The 26893-nt window shown below is 37.0% G+C and overlaps 1 protein-coding gene across 5 annotated transcripts in view; it reads right to left on the reverse strand.

The window, feature by feature from the left end:
• CCDC191 (coiled-coil domain containing 191) overlaps positions 1-26893 on the reverse strand; it is a 76196-nt gene that overhangs the window by 14682 nt on the left and 34621 nt on the right. For all 5 annotated transcript variants that reach the window (XM_081302224.1, XM_081302221.1, XM_081302220.1 and 2 more), the window contains 5 exons: positions 21000-21252; positions 16828-17285; positions 15943-16031; positions 13503-13585; positions 11437-11538 (listed from right to left, as the gene is read on the reverse strand). In XM_081302224.1, coding sequence (XP_081158350.1) covers positions 11437-11538; positions 13503-13585; positions 15943-16031; positions 16828-17285; positions 21000-21252 — 985 coding nt within the window. The remainder of the gene's footprint in view (positions 1-11436; positions 11539-13502; positions 13586-15942; positions 16032-16827; positions 17286-20999; positions 21253-26893) is intronic.

Raw genomic sequence — 26893 nt, forward strand, 5'->3', positions numbered from 1 at the left:
GACTCTCATCTCTTTTTATTCTTTGTTTTCTTTTCATGGTGCTAGGGGTTGAACCCAGTGCCGTACACATGCTAGGCAAGCACCCTGCCACTGAGCTATATGCCCAGCCCTCAACTCTTCTCTACTCAGACATTCTCCAGGCACTTCCAGAGCATGAAAAACACTGAATTTTTTTTTAAAAAAATATTTATTTTAGATGTAGTTGGACACAAACCTTTATTTTATTTATTTATTTTTATGTGGTTCTGAGGATCAAACCCAGGGCCTCACACATGCTAGGTGAGTGCTCAACCGCTAAGCCACAACCCCAGCCCTGAAATGTTTTTGTGACTAGCAGAGATACTTTACTGTAATTTTGATGTCCAGGCTTATATATCCAATATGAATATCTCATAGGCATCCCCACATGTGACATGTGGACATTGTAAGAGCCTCCACAACATCTAGCTGCTCAAATATCACCTCCTTGGAGAGGTTTCCCCATTTTGCTTCAACCATTATTTCTCTCCCTCCCTATTTTTTAAAATTTTTGAGTTGTTTATTGCCTGTTTTCCCAAATTAGCATAGAAGATTTGTGAAGGAAGGTCTATTGTTGGTCTTATTCACTGCTCTACTCTATCCCAATGGTCTCCTATCTGATTTCATGATTCTTTTTTTTTTTTTTCCTTTCTTTTTCCTCCAGCTTCCACACATGAGAGACAACATACAACACTCCTCAGATTTTCTGAGTCTGGTTTATTTTACTTAATTTGATAGTCTACAGACTATCAATTTTCCTGCAAATTTGCCTGGTCTTTTCTGATAAAATTATTTTTAATCACAAGCTTCAAGTATCCATCAATAAAATGTATATTTATACAGCCACAAAAGTTATTGCCTGACACATATTACTAGAAAGTACTTATCTGATAAAAACAGAGCAAAGGGATGTTATTTTCAGGGAGTTATGGTGTGAGACCTATGAGTGGCCATTATACTGCTGCATCTGACATGTTCTCTTGCCCCAGTCACAGCCATGTCTTGCCTCTTGCATCCCTCTCAATACAGAGGACAAGTTTGTCACAGGCCTGTCCTTGAGGAATTCCTCCAGGTCCTTTGTCCTCAAACTGATGTCACAAAACCCTACACACAGATAATTAAGTTTATCTTACATTTTCTATCCAGAAAAGTATATGTGATTGTCTCAGAGACCTTCTCCATCATATCAATGGCAGGGTTGCCCATCTGTTTAATTAGAAAATATGGCACCTCTGCTGGACAATTTGTTCTAAACTCAGCAGAAATTTTCCCAGTTTCAAGAGGAGAAGCAGTGTTTTATCAGCTTTGCCTCACTGTGACCAAAAGACCTGACAAAAACAACTTAAGAGAAGGAACAGTTAATTCTGGCTCACAGTTTAGAGTTTCAGTTCATGGTCAGTGACTCCATAGCTCTGGGACCAAGGTGAGGCAGAACATTATGGCAGAAGGGTGTGGCAGAGGAAAGCAATTTAGGGCATGGTAATCAGGAAGCAGAGAGAGCTCCACTTGCCAAGGACAAAATATAAATCCTAAAGGTACTCTTACTTTCTCTAGCCACACCCCTATCTGCCTGCCCACAGTTACCACACAGTTAATCTATATCAGTGGATTAGCCCACCAATTAGATTGCACTTCTTATAATCTAATTTCTCTAAAAATTCTTGTATTGTTTCACACGTGAGCTTTTGTGGGGATACCTCATATCTAAACAAGCAGATTTCCATCAAACATATCCAGTCACATAAACTGATTCAGAGAAGTCATTGGTTCAGAAGTGCCATTATCTTTTTGACATCCAGAGGAATAACATTAATATGGTCTTGGAGGTTGTTTACCAGGAACAAATATATATAAAATGTATAAGAAAGTAAGAAATTGCTTGTGTAGGATGTGATGCCTCAAAAGGACTAAGACCACATGATAACCTGGATGGGAAGCACACTGTGTAGATTATCCTTACACAGATGGAAAAGAAGACAATTGCCAAGTATGTTTTAAATCTAAAGCTATTCTTAAAGAAGCCTCAAGCATAGCAAGTCTGCAAATGTGCAGATCTCAATTTAGATAGCTACAATTGACTGACTAAATGGAAACTAGTCTATGTGACAAAATCTTTTTGTCTATTGCTATGGACTGACATTCCTAAAAAAGGGGTTTGGACTTGGGATAATGAGTGAAATAAAACTATCTCTTGGCTGGTACATATTTTTCATTATTCTTGGTCTGTACAAGCAATTTGGTTCCAACAACAACAAAAGCAGGGCAGACATAAAATTAATGTCTTTTTGTGAACTGATCAGATGTGAAGCCATCCCTAAATCTGGAGACAGGGACTCAAAAGTTTTCCTACCTGAGGCAGCAGAATCTACCAGATACCATATGAGTCATGAGATATTTTGGTGAACTGCTGGAGATTAAGAATACACCAGCAGGAGAAGAGTGGAGCTCCTGGGGGGGGGGGTAACAGTCATGGTGGTGTTTCCCACTCTTATGCACGTTTTTTTTCTCTAGAACCTCCACTAGACTTTCACAGAGGAGATCAGGGAGGATTCAGAGAAAATTCCCACCATGGTTCTAGCTGAGAAAGAAGAAGAACAACACCTGCAAATCTACCCAGACCATTCTCTGTCAGGAAACCGGAGGCTCCACCCCACGGCGCCACCTGACCACATTGGTGGAATGCACTCAGCTGGGGGAGGGGCACTCAGGAAACTCTTTCCAGACAAGACTCCCCCTGCTCCCATTTCACCAGGGGAAGGGACTTTAAGGTCACAGATTGAGATAGTGGTGGATACCACTGCATCTAAAGAAGGAAATAGGGGTTCAAAAGAAAATTTTACCCTTATAGTAGGAACAGGAATTCTTGTGAGTGCTCAATGAGGTATACTCCAAAGACAAATGTAGTTGAATAGAGAATGTTTCCTCTTATCCATACCCTACCACTACACTAGTGCAAACCTCCAATAAGATTACTGGATTAAGGGAGAACTATAAGAGACAGAACTTCTCTGGGGAGCAGCACAAAGGGAAAACCCAAAGCCAAAAGAGGAGATAAATAAAAAGTCACTAGAGGAAACTGAAGTCTCTGGTGCCCATGGTGACATCAAACCTCAACAGTGGTAACTATAACAACAATAAACATCAAACACAGCCCAATTCTTGGCTAGATTAATATAAATCTCCATACTAAGGGCCTGTTTACCCTAGTTTCTATTGTTCTTAACAAAATAGCTGACTATTTTGTTAAGAACAAAAGACAAAAAATAAACACAATTTGAAAAGGCAGTGTCTTATCAGAATAAGACATTGACATGACAGAAGAGTTAGAACTATCAGAAGGAGAATTTTAAGTAACTCATGACAATAATATTAGAGGTTCTAATGGAGAAGATAGACATCATTCATTATCAGATAGGAATTTTAGCAGACATGAAAACAATATGCTTCAAAATACAAATGCTAAAAAATAAAAAACACAAGGTACCAGAGATGAAGAGAGCCTTCAATGGGTTTATCACTAGATGAAACACCTGAAGAAAGAATCAGGTAACATGAAAATAGGATAACAGAAATTACACAAACTAAAAAGGAAAAAGAGTGACAAACAAGTTCATCTGTCAGCTGTGGGACAATATGAACCAATTTAACACTGGAATAACAGGAAACTCAAAAGGAGAATAAAAAGAATGGGCTAGGTCAAATATTTGAAGAATTAATTGTTAAATATATTCCCAAATTAGTGACAGAATGTAAGACCATATATCTGAGAAGCTTAAGACTACTGTAAAAGTAAACAAACCAATCAACAAACCAATCATATTTGGATATATCATATTTTAAAAGCTGAAAACCAAAGACAAACACAGAATCTTAAAGGCAGCTTGGGAGGAAAACCCACATTACCTACTGTTATGGAGTAATTAGCAAGCAGGGAGGAAAGTGGCTGCCATTCGGTGGAACCCCACCGGCCAAGCCCGCACTGACCCCCAGGCTGAGTACGGGATTTCAGACGGGGAAGGAAGCGATAAAGTCCCATCCCCCAAAACGGAAACTCCACCAAGGCAATCAGCGGCCACCATCTTGGAGAGCTGAAGTATCCACCGCCACTCTCCGACAGACTGCAACAATAAAACAGGTCTGTGTCACTCAGCCCATCCCCCATTCATCGGGGAATCCGCATAAAACCTCTCCTAGGCTTTCCGGGGGAGGGAGTATCAGAGTGAGCCCGCATAAAGACTAGGGGAAAACTAGAGACACCTGACCTTCAACTCCCCCTCCCATCAGCAGCCAAAACAAAACCTGTCTAGCCAGCGCTGGGGGAGGGGCAAGCAGAAAAAAATCAAAACGATAGAGTGCCAGGGATCCCAATAGCCAATTGTGCGACCCCGGGGATCCGGGCTGACTGATTCACCCTGCCTTCCCCACGGCTACAGAAGGCGGGGTGCCGCAGAGAAGTGATTAATTAGCAAGCAGGGAGAAAAGTGGCTGCAATTCTGTGGAATCCTGCTGGATGAGCCCGCACTGACCCCCGGGCTGAGTACGGGATTTCAGAGGGGCAAGGAAGCGGTACAGTTCTATCCCCCAAAACGGAAACAAAACAATAGAGTGCCGGGGTCCCCAATAGACACCCTCCACACCCAACAAATGGCAGGTCCAGAGTACAGTTTGAACTGCCGAGAACCATCACTCAGGGGAAATCTGGTCTAGCAGGAGAAACCAAGACTAGCAGGAGAAACTAGGGGACTAGAGGCCAGGCCCTCGCGACTGGGCGGCTGGAAACCGCAGGCCCGCCGGCGACAATTCACTCACTGCCCTCGTAACTGGGCGGTAGGAGAACGCCCGCCCGCTGGCTACCGACCGCAGGACGGGGTGCCTAGAGATCGCCCGCCCACCGGCGACAGCCGGCCCGCTGCCCGCGCGACTGGGCGGCTGGAGTCCGCTCCCCCGCTGGCGACCGATCACCCACCCGCTGCCTGAGATACTGGGCGGCTGGAGACTGCCTGCCTGCCTCGACGGGGAGCTGAAACCAAACAGAGACAGTCCAGTCACACAGCCCCATTAGGACACCCCAGCAAGGAGCCTGGGGCCCGTCATAGCAGAGTAGTGACGTAACTGGAGCTCGGCCGTCGGAATTCCTTCCCAGCACAATCCACGTTAGCAGGCACAGTTTAACAACACAAAGAAGAAACAACAGAGTAATACAGAACCAAAACAAATATATAGAAGAGAGCAGAAACACGGCAATGAAATAGAGCTGGAAAGTAATGTGGACAACATGAGAAAACAAGGGAAAAAAGGAGTACAAACAATACAGGACAACTTAATTCTACAGGAGGACATAGAAACATCAGAAGCAGGGATAGGGAAAGAACTCAAGGCCTACCTAACTCGAATGTAAAGGAATATTAGGGAAGACATGAGACAGCAAGTCCAAGCAATAAAAGTATATTTTGAAAATGAATTAAACAAACAAATTCAAATGGCAAAGAACGAGCTCTACCAGAAGATAGAGATCTTAAAAAAAAATCAAACAATAAGCCTAGAATTGCAGGAAAATATAAACCAAATTAAAAACTCAAACGAGAATATTACAAACAGACTTGATCAAGTAGAAGTCAGAACATCAGATAATGAAGACAAGGTTTATCAACTTGAAAAGAATATAGTCAACACAGAAAAGATGCTTAAATCCCATGAGCAATCTATTCAAGAGACATGGGATGTCATAAAAAAAACCAAATCTGAGGGTCATCGGGATAGAAGAAGGCACAGAGACTCAAACCAAAGGAATGGACAGCATATTAAATGAAATAATTCTAGAAAACTTCCCAGAGATGAAAGATGAAATGGATTGCCAAATCCTGGAAGCCTACAGGACCCCAAACATTCAAAACCATAATAGACCAACTCCAAGACATATAATTATGAAGATAGCCAACGTACAGAACAAGGAGAGAATATTAAAAGCTACGAGAGAAAGGAGGCAGATTACATTCAGGGGTAAACCAATTAGGTTAACGACAGATTTCTCATCACAGACTTTGAAAGCGAGAAGATCCTGGAACAATGTATTTCAAATGCTGAAAAATAATGGATTCCAACCAAGAATACTGTATCCAGCAAAACTAAGCTTCAGATTTGACAATGAAATTAAAATCTTTCACGATAAACAAAAGCTAAAAGAATTCGCAGCAAGAAAACCAGCACTGCAAAGCATTTTGAGCAAAATACTACAAGAAGAGGAATTGAAAAATAGTGCCCAAAACTAACAGCAGGAGGTGTCTCAGTAAAGGGGGAGGAAAATAACCAAAAAGTAAAACCAGCCAAACTAAAATAAATAAATAAAGAAGCATGACTGGAAGTACAAATCATATCTCAATTGTAACCTTAAATGTTAATGGCCTAAACTCACCAATCAAGAGACATAGGCTAGTAACCTGGATCAAAAAAACAAATCCAACAATATGCTGCTTTCAAGAGACTCATATGATAGGAAAAGACATACACAGGCTGAAGGTAAAAGGTTGGGAAAAATCATACCACTCACATGGCCCTCGGAAGCAAGCAGGAGTGGCCATACTCATATCGAATAAAATCAACTTTAAACCTAAGTTAATCAAGAAGGATAAAGAAGGACACTATATTCTGTTAAAAGGAACCATCCACCAACAAGACATAACAATTATCAATTTGTATGCACCACACAATGGAGCTGCAACGTTCATAAAACAAACTCTCCTCAAGTTCAAGAGTCAAATAGACCACAACACAATAATTATGAGTGACTTCAACACACCGCTCTCGCCATTAGACAGATCCTCTAGACAAAAACTGAATAAAGAAACTATAGAACTCAACAGCACAATCAATAACCTAGACTTAACCGACATATATAGAATATATCAATCATCATCAAGTGGATACACGTTCTTCTCAGCAGCACATGGATCCTACTCAAAGACAGACCATATATTATGCCATAAGGCAACTCTTAGTAAGTATAAAGGCGTATCTGATCACAATGGAATGAAATTGGAAATCAATGATAAAAGAAGGAAGGAAAAATCCTACATCACATGGAAAATGAACAATACATTACTGAATGATCAATGGGTTACAGAAGACATAAAGGAGGAGATGAAAAAATTATTAGAGACAAATGATAATACAGACACAACATACCGGAATCTATGGGACACAATGAAAGCAGTTTTAAGAGGAAAATTCATTTCTTGGAGTTCTTTCCTCAAAAAAAGAAATAACCAACAAATAAATGAACTCACACTACACCTCAAAAACCTAGAAAAGGAAGAGCAAAACAACAGCAAATGTAGTAGAAGACAAGAAATAATTAAAATTAGAGCAGAAATCAATGAAATTGAAACAAAAAAAACCATTGAAAAAATTGATAAAACTAAAAGTTGGTTCTTTGAAAAAATAAATAAGACAGACAGGCCCTTACCCATGCTAACGAAGAGAAGAAGAGAGAGAACTCAAATTACCAACATATGGGATGAAAAAAGGCAATATCACAACAGACACTACAGAAATACAGAAGATAATTAGAAAGTATTTTGAAACCCTATATTCCAATAAAATAGAAGATAGTGAAGATATCGATAAATTTCTTAAGGCATATGATCTGCCCAGATTGAGACAGGAAGACACACACAATTTAAACAGACCAATAACAAAGGAAGAAATAGAAGAAGCCATCAAAAGACTACCAAAGAAAAGCCCTGGACCGGATGGGTATACAGCGGAGTTCTACAAAACCTTCAAAGAAGAATTAATACCAATACTTTTCAAGCTATTTCAAGAAATAGAAAAAGAAGGAGCTCTTCCAAATTCATTCTATGAGGCCAACATCACTCTGATTCCAAAACCAGACAAAGACACTTCAAAGAAAGAAAACTACAGACCAATATCTCTAATGAACCTAGATGCAAAAATCCTCAATAAAATTCTGGCGAATCGGATTCAAAATCATATCAAAAAAATTATACACCATGATCAAGTAGGATTCATCCCTGGGATGCAAGGCTGGTTCAATATACGGAAATCAATAAATGCTATTCACCACATCAACAGACTTAAAGACAAGAACCATATGATCATCTCGATAGATGCAGAAAAAGCATTTGACAAAGTACAGCATCCCTTTATGTTCAAAACACTAGAAAAACTAGGGATAACAGGAATTTACCTCAACATTGTAAAAGCTATATATGCTAAACCTCAGGCTAGCATCATCCTAAACGGAGAAAAACTGAAGGCATTCCCTCCAAAATCAGGAACAAGACAGGGATGCCCTCTATCACCACTTCTATTCAATTTAGTTCTCGAAGTACTAGCCAGAGCAATTAGACAGACAAAAGAAATTAAAGGCATAAAAATAGGAAAAGAAGAAATTAAATTATCGCTATTTGCGGATGACATGATAATATACTTAACAGATCCAAAAGGGTCTACAAAGAAGCTGCTAGAGTTAATAAATGAATTCAGCAAAGTAGCAGGTTATAAAATCAACACGCATAAATCAAAGGCATTCCTGTATATCAGCAACAAAACCTCTGAAATGGAAATAAGGAAAACCACTCCATTCACAATATCCTCAAAGAAAATAAGACACTTGGGAATCAACCTAACAGAAGAGGTGAAAGATCTATACAATGAAAACTACAGAACCCTAAAGAGAGAGATAGAAGAAGATCTCAGAAGATGGAAAAAAGTACCCTGTTCATGGATAGGCAGAACTAACATCATGAAAATGGCGATATTACCCAAAGTTCTCTACAGGTTTAATGCGATGCCAATCAAAATCCCAACGGCATTTCTTGTTGAAACAGATAAAGCAATCATGAAATTCATATGGAAAAACAAAAGACCCAGAATAGCAAAAGCAATTCTAAGCAGGAAGAGTGAATCTGGAGGTATAGCGATACCAGAGTTCAAACTGTACTACAAAGCAATAGTAACAAAAACAGCATGGTACTGGTACCAAAACAGGCAGGTGGACCAATGGTACAGAATAGAGGACACAGAGACTAATCCACAAAGTTACAACTATCTTATATTTGATAAAGGGGCTAAAAACATGCAATGGAGGAAGGATAGCATCTTCAAAAAATGGTGCTGGGAAAATTGGAAATCCATATGCAACAAAATGAAATTGAATCCCTTTCTCTCGCCATCCACAAAAGTTAACTCAAAATGGATCAAGGAGCTAGATATCAAATCAGAGACGTTGCATCTGATAGAAGAAAAAGTTGGCTCCAATCTACATATAGTGGGGTCGGGCTCCAAATTCCTTAATAGGATGCCCATAGCCCAAGAGTTAATAACAAGAATAAACAAATGGGACTTACTTAAACTAAAAAGTTTTTTCTCAGCAAGAGAAACAATAAAAGAGGTAAATAGAGAGCCTACATCCTGGGAACAAATTTTTACCCCTCACACCTCAGATAGAGCCCTAATATCCAGAATGTACAAAGAACTCAAAAAATTAAACAAGATAACAAACAACCCAATCAACAAATGGGCCAAGGACCTGAACAGACACTTCTCAGAGGAGGACATACAATCAATCAACAAGTACATGAAAAAATGCTCACCATCTCTAGCAATCAGAGAAATGCAAATCAAAACCACCCTAAGATACCATCTCACTCCAGTAAGATTGGCAGCCATTATGAAGTCAAACAACAATAAGTGTTGGCGGGGATGTGGGGAAAAGGGTACACTTGTGCACTGCTGGTGGGACTGCAAAATGGTGAGGCCAATTTGGAAAGCAGTATGGAGATTCCTGGGAGAATCTTTTCTCCAGTATGGAGAAAGCTGGGAATGGATCCACCATTTGACCCAGCTATCGCCCTTCTGGAACTATTCCCTGAGGACCTTAAAAGAGCGCACTATAGGGATACGGCCACATCAATGATTATAGCGGCACAATTCACAATAGCTAGACTGTGGAACCAACTTAGATGCCCTTCAATAGATGAATGGATAAAAAAAAATGTGGCATCTATACACAATGGAGTATTATGCAGCACTAAGAAATGACAAAATCATAGAATTTGCAGGGAAATTGATGGCATTAGAGCAGATTATGCTAAGTGAAGCTAGCCAAGCCCTAAAAAACAAATGCCAAATGTCTTCTTTGATATAAAGAGAGCAACTAAGAACAGAACAGGAAGGAAGAGCATGAGGAAAAGACTAACAGTAAACAAAGACGAATGGGGGAGAGAAAGGGAGAGAGAAGGGAAAGCATATGGAAATGGTAGGAGACCTTCAATGATACACAAAATTATAAGAGGTTATGAGGGGCAAGGGGGAGGGGGGGAAAAAGGGGAGAGAATTGAACAACAGCAGAGGAGGTAGAGAGGGAAGATGGGAGGGGAGGGGAGGGGAGGGGGGATAGTAGGTGATAGGAAAGGTAGCAGAATACAACAGTCACTAATATGCCATTATGTAATAATGTGAGTATGTAACAGTTGTGATTCTGCAACCTGTATTTGGGGTAAAAATGGGAGTTCAAAACCCAACTGAGTCTAATGTATGAAAGATGATATATCATGAGCTCTGTAATGTTTTGAACAATCAAAAAAAATAAAAGATATTACAGATAGTTAATTCTTAGTCCTGAACTCAGAGATGCTTTTCCATTTTCTTTGTATTTCTCAAATTTGTTACAATGAACAGATATGAGAGGGAAACTTTTTTGTATTTTATATTTTGAAAATTATGTCAATCATTTACAATGGTATGACCCCAAGTTGATCCATGGTGTGTTACTGGGTGCTTTATAAAAAAATCGTCTGTAGTCAGATACATGTGACTACCTGGCATACTGTGTCCCTCTTCTGAGATTCAAAATGTCTGATAACTTGTAAAAGGCTTTGAGAAGTTGACTGATAAAGAAACTTGTTTAACTATATCTTATTTTTTTCTGGTGTATTTTGCTCCAAATGTGAAATTATTCATTCATTTGTTCATTCATCATGCATTTTCTGAGTGCCTACTACATTTCAGGTACACTGTCAGCCAATACAATAGTGAACAACACCAGGCTTCTCCCTTTACCGTTATGAAGATTACAGTTTAGTTGGGGACAGAGAAATGAATAAAAGCCACAAATCTGATATATAATTATTAGCATCAATAATGCTCTGAAGGACACTTCAGAAGAATTCACAAAGAAGTATCTAACCTAACATTGGGTGGAAGAAGAGCAGCTGGAGCAAGAAAAGCTCATCTGGAAAAAGTCATGCTTGAGCTAAAACCTGAACAATGGTAGTTTTCACTAAATAAGATGGAGAAAAAGGGGTATGGGTAAGAAAAGAATACTAGTGGACAGGACTACGAGATCACACACAATAGACCTCAATAGATAGGTAACCTAACAAAGACATTACTGACCATTTTCTTCAGTCTTTTCTCTTCTCGTTTTCTCTCAAGCTGAGCCTCCTTTTCATCTGCCTCCCTCTTCTGACGTTCTTCCTCTTGGGCCTTTAACTGGGCCTGATTGAGATTAGAATGCAGAAAAATCAGAACCTTCAATCTGCATAGGAATAAGATTTTTCATGTTGGGTAAGTCAAGTATCCACCAAAGTGCTGCACAATAAATACATGAAAAAAATGTTCAACATCATTAGCAATTAGGGAAATGCAAATCAAGACCACCCTGAGATTTCATTTCTCATCAGAATGGCAGATATCAAGAATATAAACAATAATATATGCTAGAGAGGATATGGAGAAAAAGGAACACTTTTACACTGTTGGTGGGAAAGTAAATTAGTATAACCACTATCAAAATATTATGGAGGTCCCTCAAAGGAAAAGGAATGGAAACACCATGTGATCCCACCACACTACTCCTATGTATTTATCCTAAAGAAGTAAAGTCACCACATTATAGTGATACATGCAGACTCATGTTTATAGCCACACTACAGAAGCAGCCTAGGTATCTATTGACAGATAAAGAAAATGTGGTATACATACACAATGGAGTTTTAGTCAACCATAAATAAAAATAAAATTATATCATTTGCATGAAAATTGATGGACCTTATGTTATGGTTTGGATATGGGTGTCCCCCAAAGCTCAGGCAATGTGAAGTATCCCCCCAAAGTGAGACAATGCAAGAAGGTTCAGAGGAGAAATGATTGGGTTGTAAAAGAGTCTTAACCCAATCAGTGAATTAATCCCATTATAGGGATTAACGGAGTAGTTACAGAAGTGGTAGGATATGGCTGGAGGAGGTGGGAATTGGGAGCATGGCTTTGGGATATATATTTATATCTGGCAAGTGGAGACCTCTCTCTCTGCTATCTGATCATGTGAGCTGCTTCCCTCTGCCACACTCTTCTGGCCATGATGTCCTGCCTTACTTTGAGCCCTAATGTCTATGGATTGAGACCTCTGAAACCATGAGCCCCTAAATAAACCTTTCCTCCTTTATAGTTGTTCTGGTTGGGTCTTTTAGTCACAACAATAAAAAAGCTGACCAAAACACCTTGAGAACTTTATGTTAAGTGAAAAAGTCAAACTCAGAAGGTCAGGGGTTGCATGTTTTCTCTCATATGTGGAATGTAGAGAGGAAAAAGGAAAAGAAAGTGATGGGTAGAGGAGTGGAATGTCTCATGAAAATTAAAGGGAGATAAGTAAAGAAACAGGGTGGGAGGGGAAAAATGGGGAATGATACTGGCCAAATTATATTGTTATATTGTGTGCATGTATGAATATGTAACAACAAATTCCACCATTGTATGTAAGTATAATGTACCAATAAAAATATGGAAAAAACAGTTTTTTTAAAATGCCTTCTTTATCTCTGGAATAAGTCTGCACTTTGTGATAAAAGTAGAAAACCCAAACAACATGTGATCCGTTGTATAACTTAAAAAGTTTCTCCAAAAGGATTCTTTTCAACTTGGGAAGATGAGTCTGAGCATGAATAAGACCATTAATTTTTAATCATAAAATGAAAATTTTTTCTTAACTTCACCTGTGAAATACTAAGTCCAGTATGGGGGAAAGATTTTTTTTCCTTTCATTTCCCCAATACACTCTCCAACAAAAACTATCAGAACAGTTAATGTATTCCTAGTAGGTACAAAATTTACTTCTGACAGTCTAGGTCAAATTTTCAGAAGATAAAAACTATTCTCCTTTGCAAATTCATAAAGTTGGACATCTATCTATAACACTCTAATAATATTGGTTATGTGTGAATCTTCCAAATTGCTAGCTCTCAATAACTTTATTATATAGTTTCCTTCCTGCTAGGCTAATGATGTTGATGTTTTTCTCCTTCATTTTCTTAAAATGGTTACAGAACTCAGGGAGTAGAACATAAGCCATTTCCAAAGTTGGTCTAACTTTACTGTTTCAGGCTTGAACAAGCAAGGTTTCATTATTTAAGAAACATCTAGACAAATCCTTTATCTTGCCTCAGTTTGCATTCTGTATTTATTACCAATTTCTCTTCTTCTAGTTTTTTCTTCCTCTCTGCCAAGATCTGCCTACGTTCAGCTCGTTGAATTGCTCTTTCTTCCATGGCTAAAAAATAGTAACAGAATTCCAATATAAAAATATGAGAAACACTGAAAAAGAAATACCTCCATTTAAATGTAATATTTAAGGTTAATTTTAAGATTTTTATTGTAAATTAAATATTCACATTCTCAGAGAAAAATTAGATATAACGACTTATACATGCTGTATAAGTTAAAGGCCTACAATCTAATCCTCAGCAATGATGACTAATTTGTAGGTAATTATGTTTTTATTCATATTTTTATTTGAATAACTCTTTGTGAGCCAAGCATAGCAGGGCATACTTGTAATCCCAGTGACTCCAAAGGCGGAGACAGGAGGATCACAAATCTGAGGCCAGTCTCAGAAACTTATAAAGGCCCTAAGCAACTTGGTGAGGTCCTGTCTCAAAATAAAATGTAAAAAAAGGGCTAGGGATGTACTCAGTGGTTAAGTGCCCCTGGGTTCAATCCCTAGTACCAAAATCAAAACAAAAACAACAACACAAAAAACAAATACAAAACAAAAAAACAAAATAAAACAAAACAAAAAAGAGAAACTCTTTACTGGTTTAGGACTGGGGATATAACTCAGTGGTAAAGTGCTTGCCTAGCATGCACAATTTCCTGAGTTCAATTCCCAATACTGGAAAATAACAATAATAATAACAATAACAACTCTTCACTGGTTTAAATAAGATAATGTGCCTGATTGATAGACATTTAGTATATGAAATGCAGAAGCCAGAATTTTAATTTAGTTATAACTTGATAAACAAAAATACAACTACATCTAACAAATACTTTGAGAATAGAAGCATTCCGTAAATCCCATTTTAAGTGAACCTGCTAATTTTTCTTAAGTCACTGTATATGCATCTGTATATGCAGGAACAACAAACAAATTGTAAAGTTTGGGGCCATGATGAATACATTTTAAGTCTAGTCTTAAGACCTGGATATCCAGATGGGCAGGAAATGGAACTGTACCAAGCATTTGGAGAACTGGCATCCAAACGAATTTGAGTGTCAGACTCCTGTTCTTGACAGTCTATTAAGTATCGATCCAAAAGAAACAAATGTGCAAGATGGTCTGATAATATGACTCTGTAAAAGGAGGGGTGTGGGTAGGAGGAAGTATCAAGTTCTGCTCACCTAAACCATCTCGGAGTTGCTTTGGGCCATGTTACAGAGAAGATTTAAGACCAAGTTTTAAGAATTAATAAACAAAAACTCACCAAGCTATTTCTTACAGATATTAAGTGTCTGTTTTGCTACAAAAGAATAGTGGTGATGCCACAGATAGCAGGAGTGAGATTGTCCTTAAGAAGACAGAAATAGACTAAAGGATTAAAGTGAGAGAGCTCTGAGAAGTAGAATTTCTGGTAATATGCCCTTTCCTCATCTTTTCTAGATGGAGTCATTAAAGTCTGCTTGAAAAGTAGACTGGGATTCTAAAATAGCTAACGCCTTGATCAAATAATAATTTTAAAAAACTTATTGCACTGAACTGGCATTTCTGATCAGGCTTAGTGGTGGGCAAAGATAGCATAAACTGTTGCCCTGGCAGATAGTTGATGCAAAGACTGCCTATTTCCAATTAATAGGAATTGAGAACAGTATTTCAGATGTCACCCCTTCTTGTTAGGGTAGCAAGTTTGCCAGAGGTAAAAAGTCAAAAGTCACAATATAATTGTCATCCGTATAAGATGTGACAACATATAACATACTCATTGTATAAACATATACAGTGTGTGACTAAGTATATAATAAAAGCAATTAGCAAATTTACTAGGTGGATTCTGAGGAATGCTCCTGTTCTTAATGTCCTATGTAGTTTTTAAATAAGAGTTTCTATGTGCTTAAAAAATATTATCAAATGAAAATATCTGGTTTATAGCTTTCATTACTAAAACACTACTATCCTCATCACAAAATGACATAATGACTTGGATTGCTATAAACTGACCAGAATTTTAGCATTCATGAATTACAGTGACAGATGATCTTTACAAATAATTAGCCTTAGTAGTTACTCAGAGTTTTCTCATTTGTGTAATTTTCCCATTCTTTTATCACAGCCTGGATCTGAAATTACAGAACAATCACATACCTTTCAACATTGTGTGTGTGTGTGTGTGTGTGTGAGAGAGAGAGAGAGAGAGAGAGAGAGAGAGAGAGAGAGAGAGAGAGCGAGCCAGGAAAGCCAAAAAGGATTCCAAAACAGGCAGGAAAAAAGTAGTGAAGCTCCCTGATACATTCCATTCCTCTCCTGTCTACCCATCTTAGATTCTGACCAAGTTCTGCCAAATTTCAAAACCTGAGCTGCCATACTTCAGACCCAGGCATATTATACACTAGGAGAGAAGATGAACAACTTGCCTTTCAGTATGGGATGGGGTGCCTTCAGCTGCTTTGGATTTCTTTTGGGTCCAGAAAGAGAATTTTGGGAGTCACTTCTGCCTTCAGTCCTAGGGGAAATAACAGATGAATTGGGAGGAAAAAAAAGAAAGAAAAAACAATGGAGAAAGATTTCAGACCAACATTCAGCTTCCTTTAATACATTTTCACCTGAGGAGTTCAAAGCATTTTACAAATTTTAATTAATCCTTCCTCTCTGAGATAACTGTGTTATTATTATATCCAGCCTACACACTGGTGTATTAAGGTACAGAAAGACTGCATGGCTAACCTGAACCTACAATGAGAGTCAGGCATTCTGACACCCATTCTAGTGCTTCAAGTCAAGGGTTTCATCTCTTCTTACCATTTATTGCATGTAGTGAGTCTCAAGCACATGTGAAAATATCTTAGAAGACTTTGAGAAATTTGGACTCTTACTCCAGACTTGAAGATATTTAGTTTTATCCTAAGCAACTAAAAATTTAATCTAAGTAATTAGCGAGCCCAGGGGATGCACCATGTGTACCTAATGTTGCTTAAGCTGACTTTTTAGCCTTAAATATAATCAGAAACTTAGAAATCTAGTTAGAGAAAGTTAAGCATTTTTCTTTCATTGGATAGTTGGAGAGCTCCTCAGACAAAGGCAGCCATGACCCAAATGCTAACTGTAAAATTGGAACCTTATAGGCAACCACTTGCCTGAAATATCTGTTTATAACTGTCATGTATGAGTCACAACATGTGAAGATTCTTTGCTTTGAGAGTGCACAATGAAAGAAAAGATCAGGGAGTTTAGAAAAAGTGCAAAACAGTTTAGGAACATCTCTATCTCAAAGTGAAGAGTGTTTGATACAACAGACATACTTCAGAAGCATCTGGCAGGTTCCTTTTGGTTCCTCTGCCCCTTGGGATTTTAACAGGAGGCGATTGTGTGCATCTGTGACTACAGCAGCATGCTTAGCTGCCCACTGAGCCTCTGCCAGCCGCTGTTTTTCCTTCAAATCGAGAATGGTTTTCTGCTGTTCCTGAAGTTTCTTCTTTTGCTTCTCAATCAGCTGTTGCTGGAAGACATGGCGGTTGCAGAAATGCCTCACACAAGCTGGTTCTGCTTTGTGGCTGGTGGTTCTGAGCTTGTCCTCACTGCCTGGCTGTTCAGAGAGCTCAGCATCCAAGGTCTTGGGCTTACTGTCAGGTATGTTCTGAGAGACATTCTGAAGGGGACACTGCAAGTTACTCATTGTGGTCTTTCCTGGGGGAGGAATGAGCATACAGCCATTGGTCTCTAAGGATGAGTTTTCTGATAAAGAGGGCACAGCAGTCACCTAAGAGAGAAAGAACATGTTAGAGCTCAACTATTTAAAGAACTCTGTCCATCAGCACTGTTTTGTTTAAGGCACAATGGTCTCACACCCCAGGCAGAACTGCCCTATGCTCTTGGTCTAGTTATCTCAAAGGCCACCAGCCTTGGCTCTGTGAGCCTGTTAGAATGTGCAAAGTTGCTCACCATGAAGAGTGGGTGGAGAAGTGGCTATAGCTGTAAGAACCACTACAAGGGGCCAAGACTCTGGCAACAGGAAAAAAATGTTCTCTTATTAATTAATTTGGTTAATTCACTTGTAAATTAGGCAATTACTTCAGATAAATATATGGGAATTTTATGTAAGAATTGACTTTAAATTTTGCAGAAATTTGAAAATTTTGTAGATATATTCTTTCTTAAGAATGTTTAAAAACTAAAGAATATAAATTAATACTAGCTCTATTCTTTTGATGCCTCTCTTGCCACTGGTAAATTAATCCTTTGCCTCAGTGCAATATATTTATTTGCTGCAGCATCAGGCCTAGCTGAAAGCCTAGTCTCCAGCTATTTGTGAGAAGTATTTGGAAGCCCAGGATTACCAGGCAAATATCTGTATAGCATAAGAGTAATATTACTTAACTACTTTGTATTAGCATATGACTTAATCGGTTTCAAAGCTTTATCATGTAAATTTCATTTTTAAAAATATTTATATTTTTTAGTTTTAGGTGGACACAATATCTTTTTTTTTTTTTTATGTGGTGTTGAGGATCGAACCCAGTGCCTCACGCATGCCAGGCAGGCATGCTACCACTTGAGCCACAACCCCAGCCCATGTAAATTTCATTTAATAGACTGAGCTATCACATGCAATTACAAGTTCTATACAGAAGGGAAGAAAACAAACATTCATAATCAGCAAAACTTATCCAGGCCAAAATAATGTCAAGTTAAAATGTCTCTTTTGAATGGTTTTGAGTTCATGATCTATGGTCTGATCTGCTATTGATTATGCCATCTTTGGTGGCATAAAGAGAAAAATACTATGAACTATCTAATATCAGAAGCTTTTAAGTCTAACAGGGTGCCATCTCAGGTACTCAAAACTATTTTTCATGATGATGGGAAAGTGTTCCATAGGCTTAATTCAAGTGAAAATTTTAATATATGGAAACTCTGACATGTTAAAAGACTTTTAAAAATAACCTTTTATTTCAGAAATGTCAGTGGACATTTACTCATGAGAATACGTGCTTATGTAATATAGCATCAAGCAGGGTATATGTTTTAAGCTCTTTTAAACTTTGTGGTAATGACATGTTATTAACCCAGCAAGACTAAAAGCCTTGAGTAGAGCAACAAGATTTCTTTTAGATCATGGTAACTTTTTAGGTTAAAAAATGAGTGAATGGAAGAAAAGCTTAATGGTACACATTGTACTAATAGTTTTGAAAGATTTTGAGGTGGAAGATGTGTGTTCTTGGTATATGAATACCTTGTCTGTATAATTAATGAACATCTAACTACAGAGTTTATGTTTTCATTTGTTTGTTTTACTCTAAACTCTGGAAAAGACTTAATTTTGTAACCGGCAGAATCTATTACAGCCTTCAATTTTCATTTGTTCTATTTTTAAAATGTCATCTCTTCTTGATAAAATCTTATTCTTGATTTTAGAGGTTTGGAAGCATTTTTCAGTATGCTCAGCCATTTTCATTGTTTTTTCTATTGCTAATGTGTGTGCTTTGTGTTCTGTACAGGTAAAAAATATTTTCTGGACCTGGGGTTGTGGCTCAGTGGTAGGGTGCTTCCATGACTAGTATGTGTGAGGTCCTGGGTTTGATTCTCAGCACCACATTAAAAAAAATAAATAAAGATCTAGTGTCTATCTACAGGTTAAAAAAAGAATTCTGCTGACTTTTTTTTTTCAATTAAAGATAAGGGCAGTGGAACTTTGTAAGGAAAAAGGTTCCATACATCTACTTCTTAAGTACAAGTCTCTCTTGGATCTCAATGGAGATAGTGTTATCTAATTGACATAAAGGTAGATAATTGACTAGGGGAAGGGACCAAAATGTTACATAAGTCCCAATAAGTATCCTCAGGATCCCCCTTCACTGAGAGACTAACTAAGCTTAAATTAAAAGCAGCCTACTTTACTAGCAGTAATCAGGGTCAAAATAAGGCTGGGGACCTCAGTGCCCAATTTAATTTCACATGTCTGTGAGTTAAGTACTTAACAGCATTATGAGGAGGGAGGAGGTGACCAGGTAGAGGACCTTCTCCAAAGAGCTCTCTAAACCAGAGAAATGAGGAAAGAAAAAACTGACATAAATGACTTTATAAAAAATTAACAACTGGACACTGTACCAAACACCATAACTAAACCAGAAGACAAATGGAAAAAATGTTTGCAACCTATGTAATAAAAAAGCATCCATAGTCTTAAAAATATAAAGAGCTTCTATAACTAAAAAAATGTACTCAAATAGAAAAATAGACAAGTTACTTTATATCTATATCTTTCTATATTCATATATATCTATATATCCAATATAAAGATGTTTTAACCTCACTAGATATCAAAGAAATGCAAATGATGAAACAATAATCAGATGAAAAGAGAACATGCACTCTAAATTTAATTATTTATACTAAGTAAAGCATCATGGGTATATGCAAAGATTTAGCTACTAGGATGTTCACTGAAGCACAATTTAAAATAGTAGCAAACAGGAAACAACTTAAATTCCAGCAGCAGATGAGTTAAACAGATACTAGCTTATGGTCCATTACAGAATGTCATTAGTTATCACAAAACAATGGCATGGGATAATAGTCCTTATCCAGTGGTACATATCAAATTTACCTGTAGAACTTTAAAAAAAACCACAGGTGTCCCACATCCAGAAGATCTGATTTGTAGGTCTCATTTTGAAGTATATTTTCAGTTAGAACTGTTTGTTGCTAATGTAATAGCATAAGAAATTCTCGTGTTATATTTTAAAAATGCAAAAATAATTTTTTAGAAAAAATAATTACATTTGTAAATAAAAGAAAAGATCATAAGTTCCTTTTCCTGAATTATGGCAGAGATTTCCTCAATGACCTGACAGAAGGAAATTTAAAAGCTAAATAAAATATTATCGAAGACAATTTGCATATGCTTGAGTAGAAAGTCTAGATGGCTATACTTCCATGTTATTAGTTACCTCCAAATGATGGAATTATAAATTACTTTCTTTTTTTCTCTGTGATTTTCTTCTATCAAATTACTATAATTGGCACATATATACTTTATTATATGTACTATTATAATAATTAGAAAAATAAAAATATTTAGATTCCTCTCTTATAAGTCACAAGTTCATTTAGAAAGGAAATATATGAAGACCAAAGAAGAAAATAAGAGGAATAGAGAAGCTGTAAATAGTGCTTGATCTGTTTCTTCCTAAAGCAGTCTTTCACTTAGTTGTTATAAATTCCCTCTCTATAATATGTACTTACCAACTTTCAACTACTCTAAAGTTGTTATGTGTTTATAGAAAGACAATTTACTTCAAGAAAATAAACACTGCCTGGAAGGTAACCTTTGTGCACTGTAGCTGCCCTAACCATTGGATGGCCTAAGACAAGGCAACCTGATCAGGGCTGATGTACCCCAGGCTGTAAAAGTGCAAAGCTCAAATGCAAGTGTTTAATGAGCAGAAGACCAATCAAAGAAAAAACAATGTACCTCCATGTTTCTTACTAGTGAGTCCACCGTGGCTGTTGCCTCCTCAGGTACACTGATGCCTGATGACCACCCACTTGTACTGAGTTTCCCTAGAGATGCTGCCTTCAGCAGCTCATCCATTTTCTTCCTAGTTTCCTCCTTTGCTCGAGCCAGCTCTCTCTTTAGGACCTCTGCACTACACCAATGATGCCATTCTGCAAAGCAGTGTTGAAGAACTTGTTTCCGGCTATACTCAGTGGCCAGTTGTTGTTTTCTAAGCAACAAAGCACTTTCATTAAAATAAAGAAGGCATTTGTACTTCATTAGTTGATAAAATAAATGAAACACAAGTCCAAGGGAGTCCCAGAAATGCTCTAGCCTATCCTTTTAGATTAAGCTAAATGAAATGGCTTTAACATTCCCCAGTGCACAGGGTCTCCACATGGAAGGCATAAGCACCTCAAGACAGTACCTTCAAGAAAAAAGATGAATATTCTGTTCTATCATGTCACAAAAGAATATTAATTTTTTACATGTAAGTGTGTATTTTCTTCATTTCGATATAGATTTTTTAGATAATTATAATTAGTTTAATTTTCACATGCTTTTACCATCTATATATTCTAGTATTTTGATAGCTATAATAAAGTTTAAGTGACAATGATTTAAAAAATAATGACATATATTATTTGCTTTTATTCTGAAGGAATACAAAATTAATAGAAAAGGTTAAGTCCCAACCTAGACGCAGAATTAATCAATTTTATGAACTGTAAGCTTTAAAAAATAGAACTTTAATAGTGATGAACCTTTGCATCTCTACCATCCTCAATGTCCATGTGTTAATATTCCTAATTTCTATTTCTTAGAGGAGTTACAATACTAGACTATACAATGTACTAGGCTCATATTTTAATAAGTTTTATTTTGTTTAAAAAAAAGAATGTTAAATTTTTTATAGCCATAAAATAGTTTCTGACCATAAAATAGGGGAAGGAGCAAAAAGAATAGGTATGTAAATAACTTTTAAAAAAAGGAATGCATGAGAGAGAAAGATTCAACTGGGAAGCTAAGGAAGGCAGGCTTGGGAGAAAGGAAAAGGAACAAATTGTCAGTAATTATAAAACTTATAAAAGTAAAATGAAACTATGAGAGTGGATATTATAAATGAAAGGCTTGGTAGGAGAATGATCTTTAAAGGGAAGGATTCATTTAAAACCCTTGAACTGAATGAATGACAACATTGTGAACATGTTTGCTAATATTACATACATCCATGAAAGGTAACGGCCAGGCACTTGCTCTCATGAAACTCATTATCTAGCTCTTCCTGAGGAAGATCTTCTTTCATTCCCCAAAATTTCATAAATGTCAGAAGAAGTGAGTGGAATCTTTATCAGAAGACACTTTGGTGATAGCCAGTCAAGAATTCAAGTGGAGGTCTCTGACGTCTACCTACAGGTGGATGGTTATTCCTGGAGAAGTGAGCTTGGAACCTATTATGTGGCATTAGGGATCAATCTGGGGGTTTAAAATCTATATTTAGATGAATACTTGATTTTATCTTGTAAAGGTGGCTAGTCTAAGTTCTCTATAACACTGCACATAAATTTCTGTTACATATATATATAATGCTTAATTCTCATGGACTCTTTGGGGTCATATCAAGAACATCATAAAGTTCTAAAATCAATGAGTCAGGAAAACATTTCTTAAGTTCTTAATGCTTGCATGACTTTTAAAACTCTTGAATGCTACCTACAGCAAAGAAAAAAAAAGTTACGCTGTACCTCAATATATAAGTTTGTGTGTATATGAAACAAAAATATATATAACTGAAACAAAAAATTCATCAAATAATATTTACCCTTATACCAGAGAAACACTGATATTTCTGTTCTAATCTTGTTTTTATTTCAGTAATTATAAAACTGAAATATAAGCAACTCTGCTGCTTATGGTTTGACTGTACCTTCTAAAATTCATGCTGAAATTTAATCACTACTGTAACCAGTATAAAGAAGTAGGACCTTTAAAAGGTAATTACACAATATAGGGCTGTACCCTCCCAAATAGATAAATGCCCTTATCACAGGGGGTGGAGAAGGTAGGAGGGCTGGTTAGTTATCTGGAAGGTGGGTTCATGATAAAAAGGATGAGTGACCTCATTTCCTGTCTCTGTGATGTGCATGCTTGTTTGTCCTTCCACCATATTGGGGAAAAGCACAAAAGCCCTGGCAAGATGCAAGTACCATGCATCTTGAAAATCTTGATTTTTTAGCCCCCAGAACCACGAATATAATAAACTTCTAGTGTTTAAAAATTATTCAGTCTGTGGTATTCTATTGTAGCAACAGAAAACCGGCTAAGACATCTGCTAACAGCATATTTCATTATATCTAATTGATCTTCATGACAGGTACTCAAAAAGTACTTTGTGATTGGTGGGTTTTATAATAAAAGTATATTGTAGGTTATAATAAACATTTGTATATAATATTTTACTTTAATGAAAATAATGTATCTGAGACAGAATAACATTGAATTAAAAATTGTAGAAGAAATAAAAACAATAAATTAGATAATAATGCAGGTAAGAACAAAGCTCTAAAAATACCATTGTATAAATAGGGAAACAAACAAAACACCCTATAATATTTTCTTCAAGTGGGTAAAAATCATCAATTTCCACAGGATAGAAGAATGTTGCTCTGATTAATGTGAAATTCAATTTACATCAATCTGCTCAAGAAGGAGGAGTGTGAAATGTACCTGATGTGCTAATTTCTTGTTTTTATAGCATAAACAGCCAAAATCAGCACTGGGGTTTTGACTGTTAGGGAAGACTTATTTGGACACTATTAAATGGCAAAGAGAAGGCCATTTCTGTAACTAAAATGAGACTAAAAATGTAAAAAAAAAAAAAAAAGAGTAGAAAAAAATGCATGTTTACTATAGAGTTTAGATCCCATTGTATAATGGTTATGTAGGAGATTCGAAAATGCAGTTAAGATGTCTATATTTGTGGGTTCAGATGGATGAACAGAAGCAAAGAAGCTAGAGATCCAGAGACAAAGTGATCCCACTTCTGCTGCCTTGCAGTTCATTTCAGTAGAGTAATGATGTTCCATATAAGCCAGTTTCTATACTTCTTAAAAGATGACACTAAAATCATTAATATTTCTAAAAGTAAAAAAAAAAAAAAAACACCCAAACTTCCTAAAACCTTAGTCATATGCAATTTACTTGTGTAACTTCACCTAAAGAAATGGCTTCAGACATAGTTCCCAGATAATTATAAAATGAAGGACAGAGTTCTCTTATGGAAAACAGAAAACAGACTGTCCCAATATGCTTGCAAGCTAAAATCAGAAAATTTCTAGTGAGAGTATATAAATTGATCATCACAATTATATAACTGCATGCAGAGAAAGGCTGTCTCTGTAGACCTAAGAACATAAAATATAAAAGGTTTAAAAAGGAATGTGTGAACCATGCTACCCAGAATCTACACCTCAAATGATACTTAGTGAGAAGTGCATAATTTAGAACCTAGAAGTCAGAAGAACACTAACCAGATCTGGGACACAGGAAAGCATCTAAAAATTTCTAAGCTATAGATTCATCCTCAGAAATGGTGTCAATAAGCCCTGCATTGCTTAACCTAAAAGAACTTTATTTTCAAAATATAATTCAATAAGAAAAGAATCTGAAAATATAATACAAAATTCACATGTAAGGTAAAATGCTGAGGGCAAGACTATCAGATGTCTAAAAAATGTCTTGAATTTTTAAAAAAGGGAATAGAAAATAATGAAAAAAAACACATATTAGTGATGTGATTGAGTATTGAAATCTGGTGTAGAACATAAAAACAGCAGTGACACGAACAGCTGCATTTGGGATGAGCAGGTTTAGCAAGAATAGGAATGAGCAAGCTAATGCATTCAATAATGCACTAGGCAGCCCCCAGGGGAAAAGTGGAAGATAGGGCAATTCTGTTGTAAAGAATTTTTAAAGTAAGCTGGCAGCACAAGTCTGGTCCTCCTGCCTCTCTGATAGATATATCAGGAAGTTTATTAGCTACAGATGCCACATGGCTTCTGGCCACTCACCTGGGTACCCAGGTGAGCAGAGAGGAAAGGACAATTGAACATGATTAACAGAGACACTCCATAAATGATTGCCCCAAAGAAGGCTGAAATTAGGAGTGCTGGAAATGAAGAATGCCTGACAACTGAGGATTATAGTGACAACTGAGGATTACAGTAACAACCAGTAAGGGGCTTGAGGGACAGAGACAGAAAGCATGCTCCAGGCAAGTCCCAGGATACCACCTGTGCAAGAAAGGGCAAGACCAAAGAGGTTGTGGAGGTTAATACAGAGAAGGGCAAAGATATTTGCAAAGAATTGAGAAACGTAGGAAGCAGGCCTCAAAAAGGGTTGGCAGAGAATGTTAAAAACAAATCCTGCTTCTTCCTAGTTTTGTCTAGAGCTGGCTGTAAAATCAGAGAGGAAGGGAAAGAGGAGGAATAGAAGATCTGGAACCAATTTGCAAAGCATGCTAATGAAACTGAAAGTACAGTTCAAATTTCAATATTACCATGTCAAAGGTTTGTAAATACTAGAATTTTGTCTCATTACCTAGATAAATTCATCCTTGGGGTTTAGAAATATTTGTTAATGTTGAAATTGTGTTATGATTTTTTATTGAAATTTTATGATACCATTAGTTACAATACCTAAAGAGATAGATAAAAATAAAGTGTCCATAATTCCCATTAGGGAAAGCAAGATGCATTTTTAGAAGAAAAAAATGGATAAACCCTTGGAGTTTAGGTGAGACTCTGAGCACAGTGTCAATAAGAAAAGATGGCTGCTAAATTATGAATAAGAAGAGAGGGATTTTTGTTGTTTTAGAGAGAAAGTGTGAAGAACAGAAAAAAAAAAAAAAGCCTGCAAGGTTAAGCCCTGCATAAGGGACAAGGCCAGTGAGAGCAAACCTCAGGGGAGTAACCCAAGTGGGTGCAGGAGATGGAGGATGAGGACTCAGCTAAGATCTGAATAATAGATAAAACAATGATTTCAAGGACACCCAGGGGATGGGCCCCCAAGTCAGTGTGTTTTGTCGATGTGATAAGAATTAAGTTTCTATAATGATGAACTCATTATAATAAATGTTCTCTCCTCTCCCTTGAGCTCACAATTGAGAAAAAATGCTTTAAGGGCTTGGGTTGTGGCTCAGAGGTAGAGCACTCGCCTAGCATGCGTGAGGCAATGGGTTTGATCCTCAGCACCACATTAAAATATTGTGTCCACCTATAACTAAAAAAATTAATATTAAAAAAATGCTTGAAAACTCTACCAATGTGCAGAGAGCCGGGGATTTAGAGGAAAGTGGCACGAAGGAAAGTCTGGGTAGAATGGCTCCTTTTTTCTCATATGTTTCTAGGATGACCTGTCACTTAATAATTTACCAATCTTAGTTTTTATCTGCTATAATCCAAATTTCAGAACAGTTGAAAAAGATGGATGTATCAGGGAATCACAGCCTAGACACTATTTATTTTAACAGTGTGGTATAGGAAAAAGCATCTGACTCACAATCAAAACGATAGGACTCTAGTCCTGGACTAGTTACCCTTAGCTTTGGATTAACAGAGTCACTTATTCTCTCCGAGCCTTCCTTTTATCAACTGTAAAATGAGAGGCTAGATCAGACAATTCTTGAGGTGCCTTCCTGATCTAGGATATTTTTTGTTCTAAAGCTTTGTAGTAAAAAATTATTATAAGTTAAATATTTTCTAACTCTGGCAGTTATGGAAAAAGATTGGTACCCATTCTGAACATTTAAAAATAGACACCTGAAAATAATTCACAGATATGAGACGCAAAGTTCTGAGAAGATCTTTTTT

The sequence above is a fragment of the Spermophilus citellus genome, assembly GCF_964194105.1.
Source record: "Spermophilus citellus genome assembly, chromosome: 7".
Classification (NCBI taxonomy): Eukaryota; Metazoa; Chordata; class Mammalia; order Rodentia; family Sciuridae; genus Spermophilus; species Spermophilus citellus.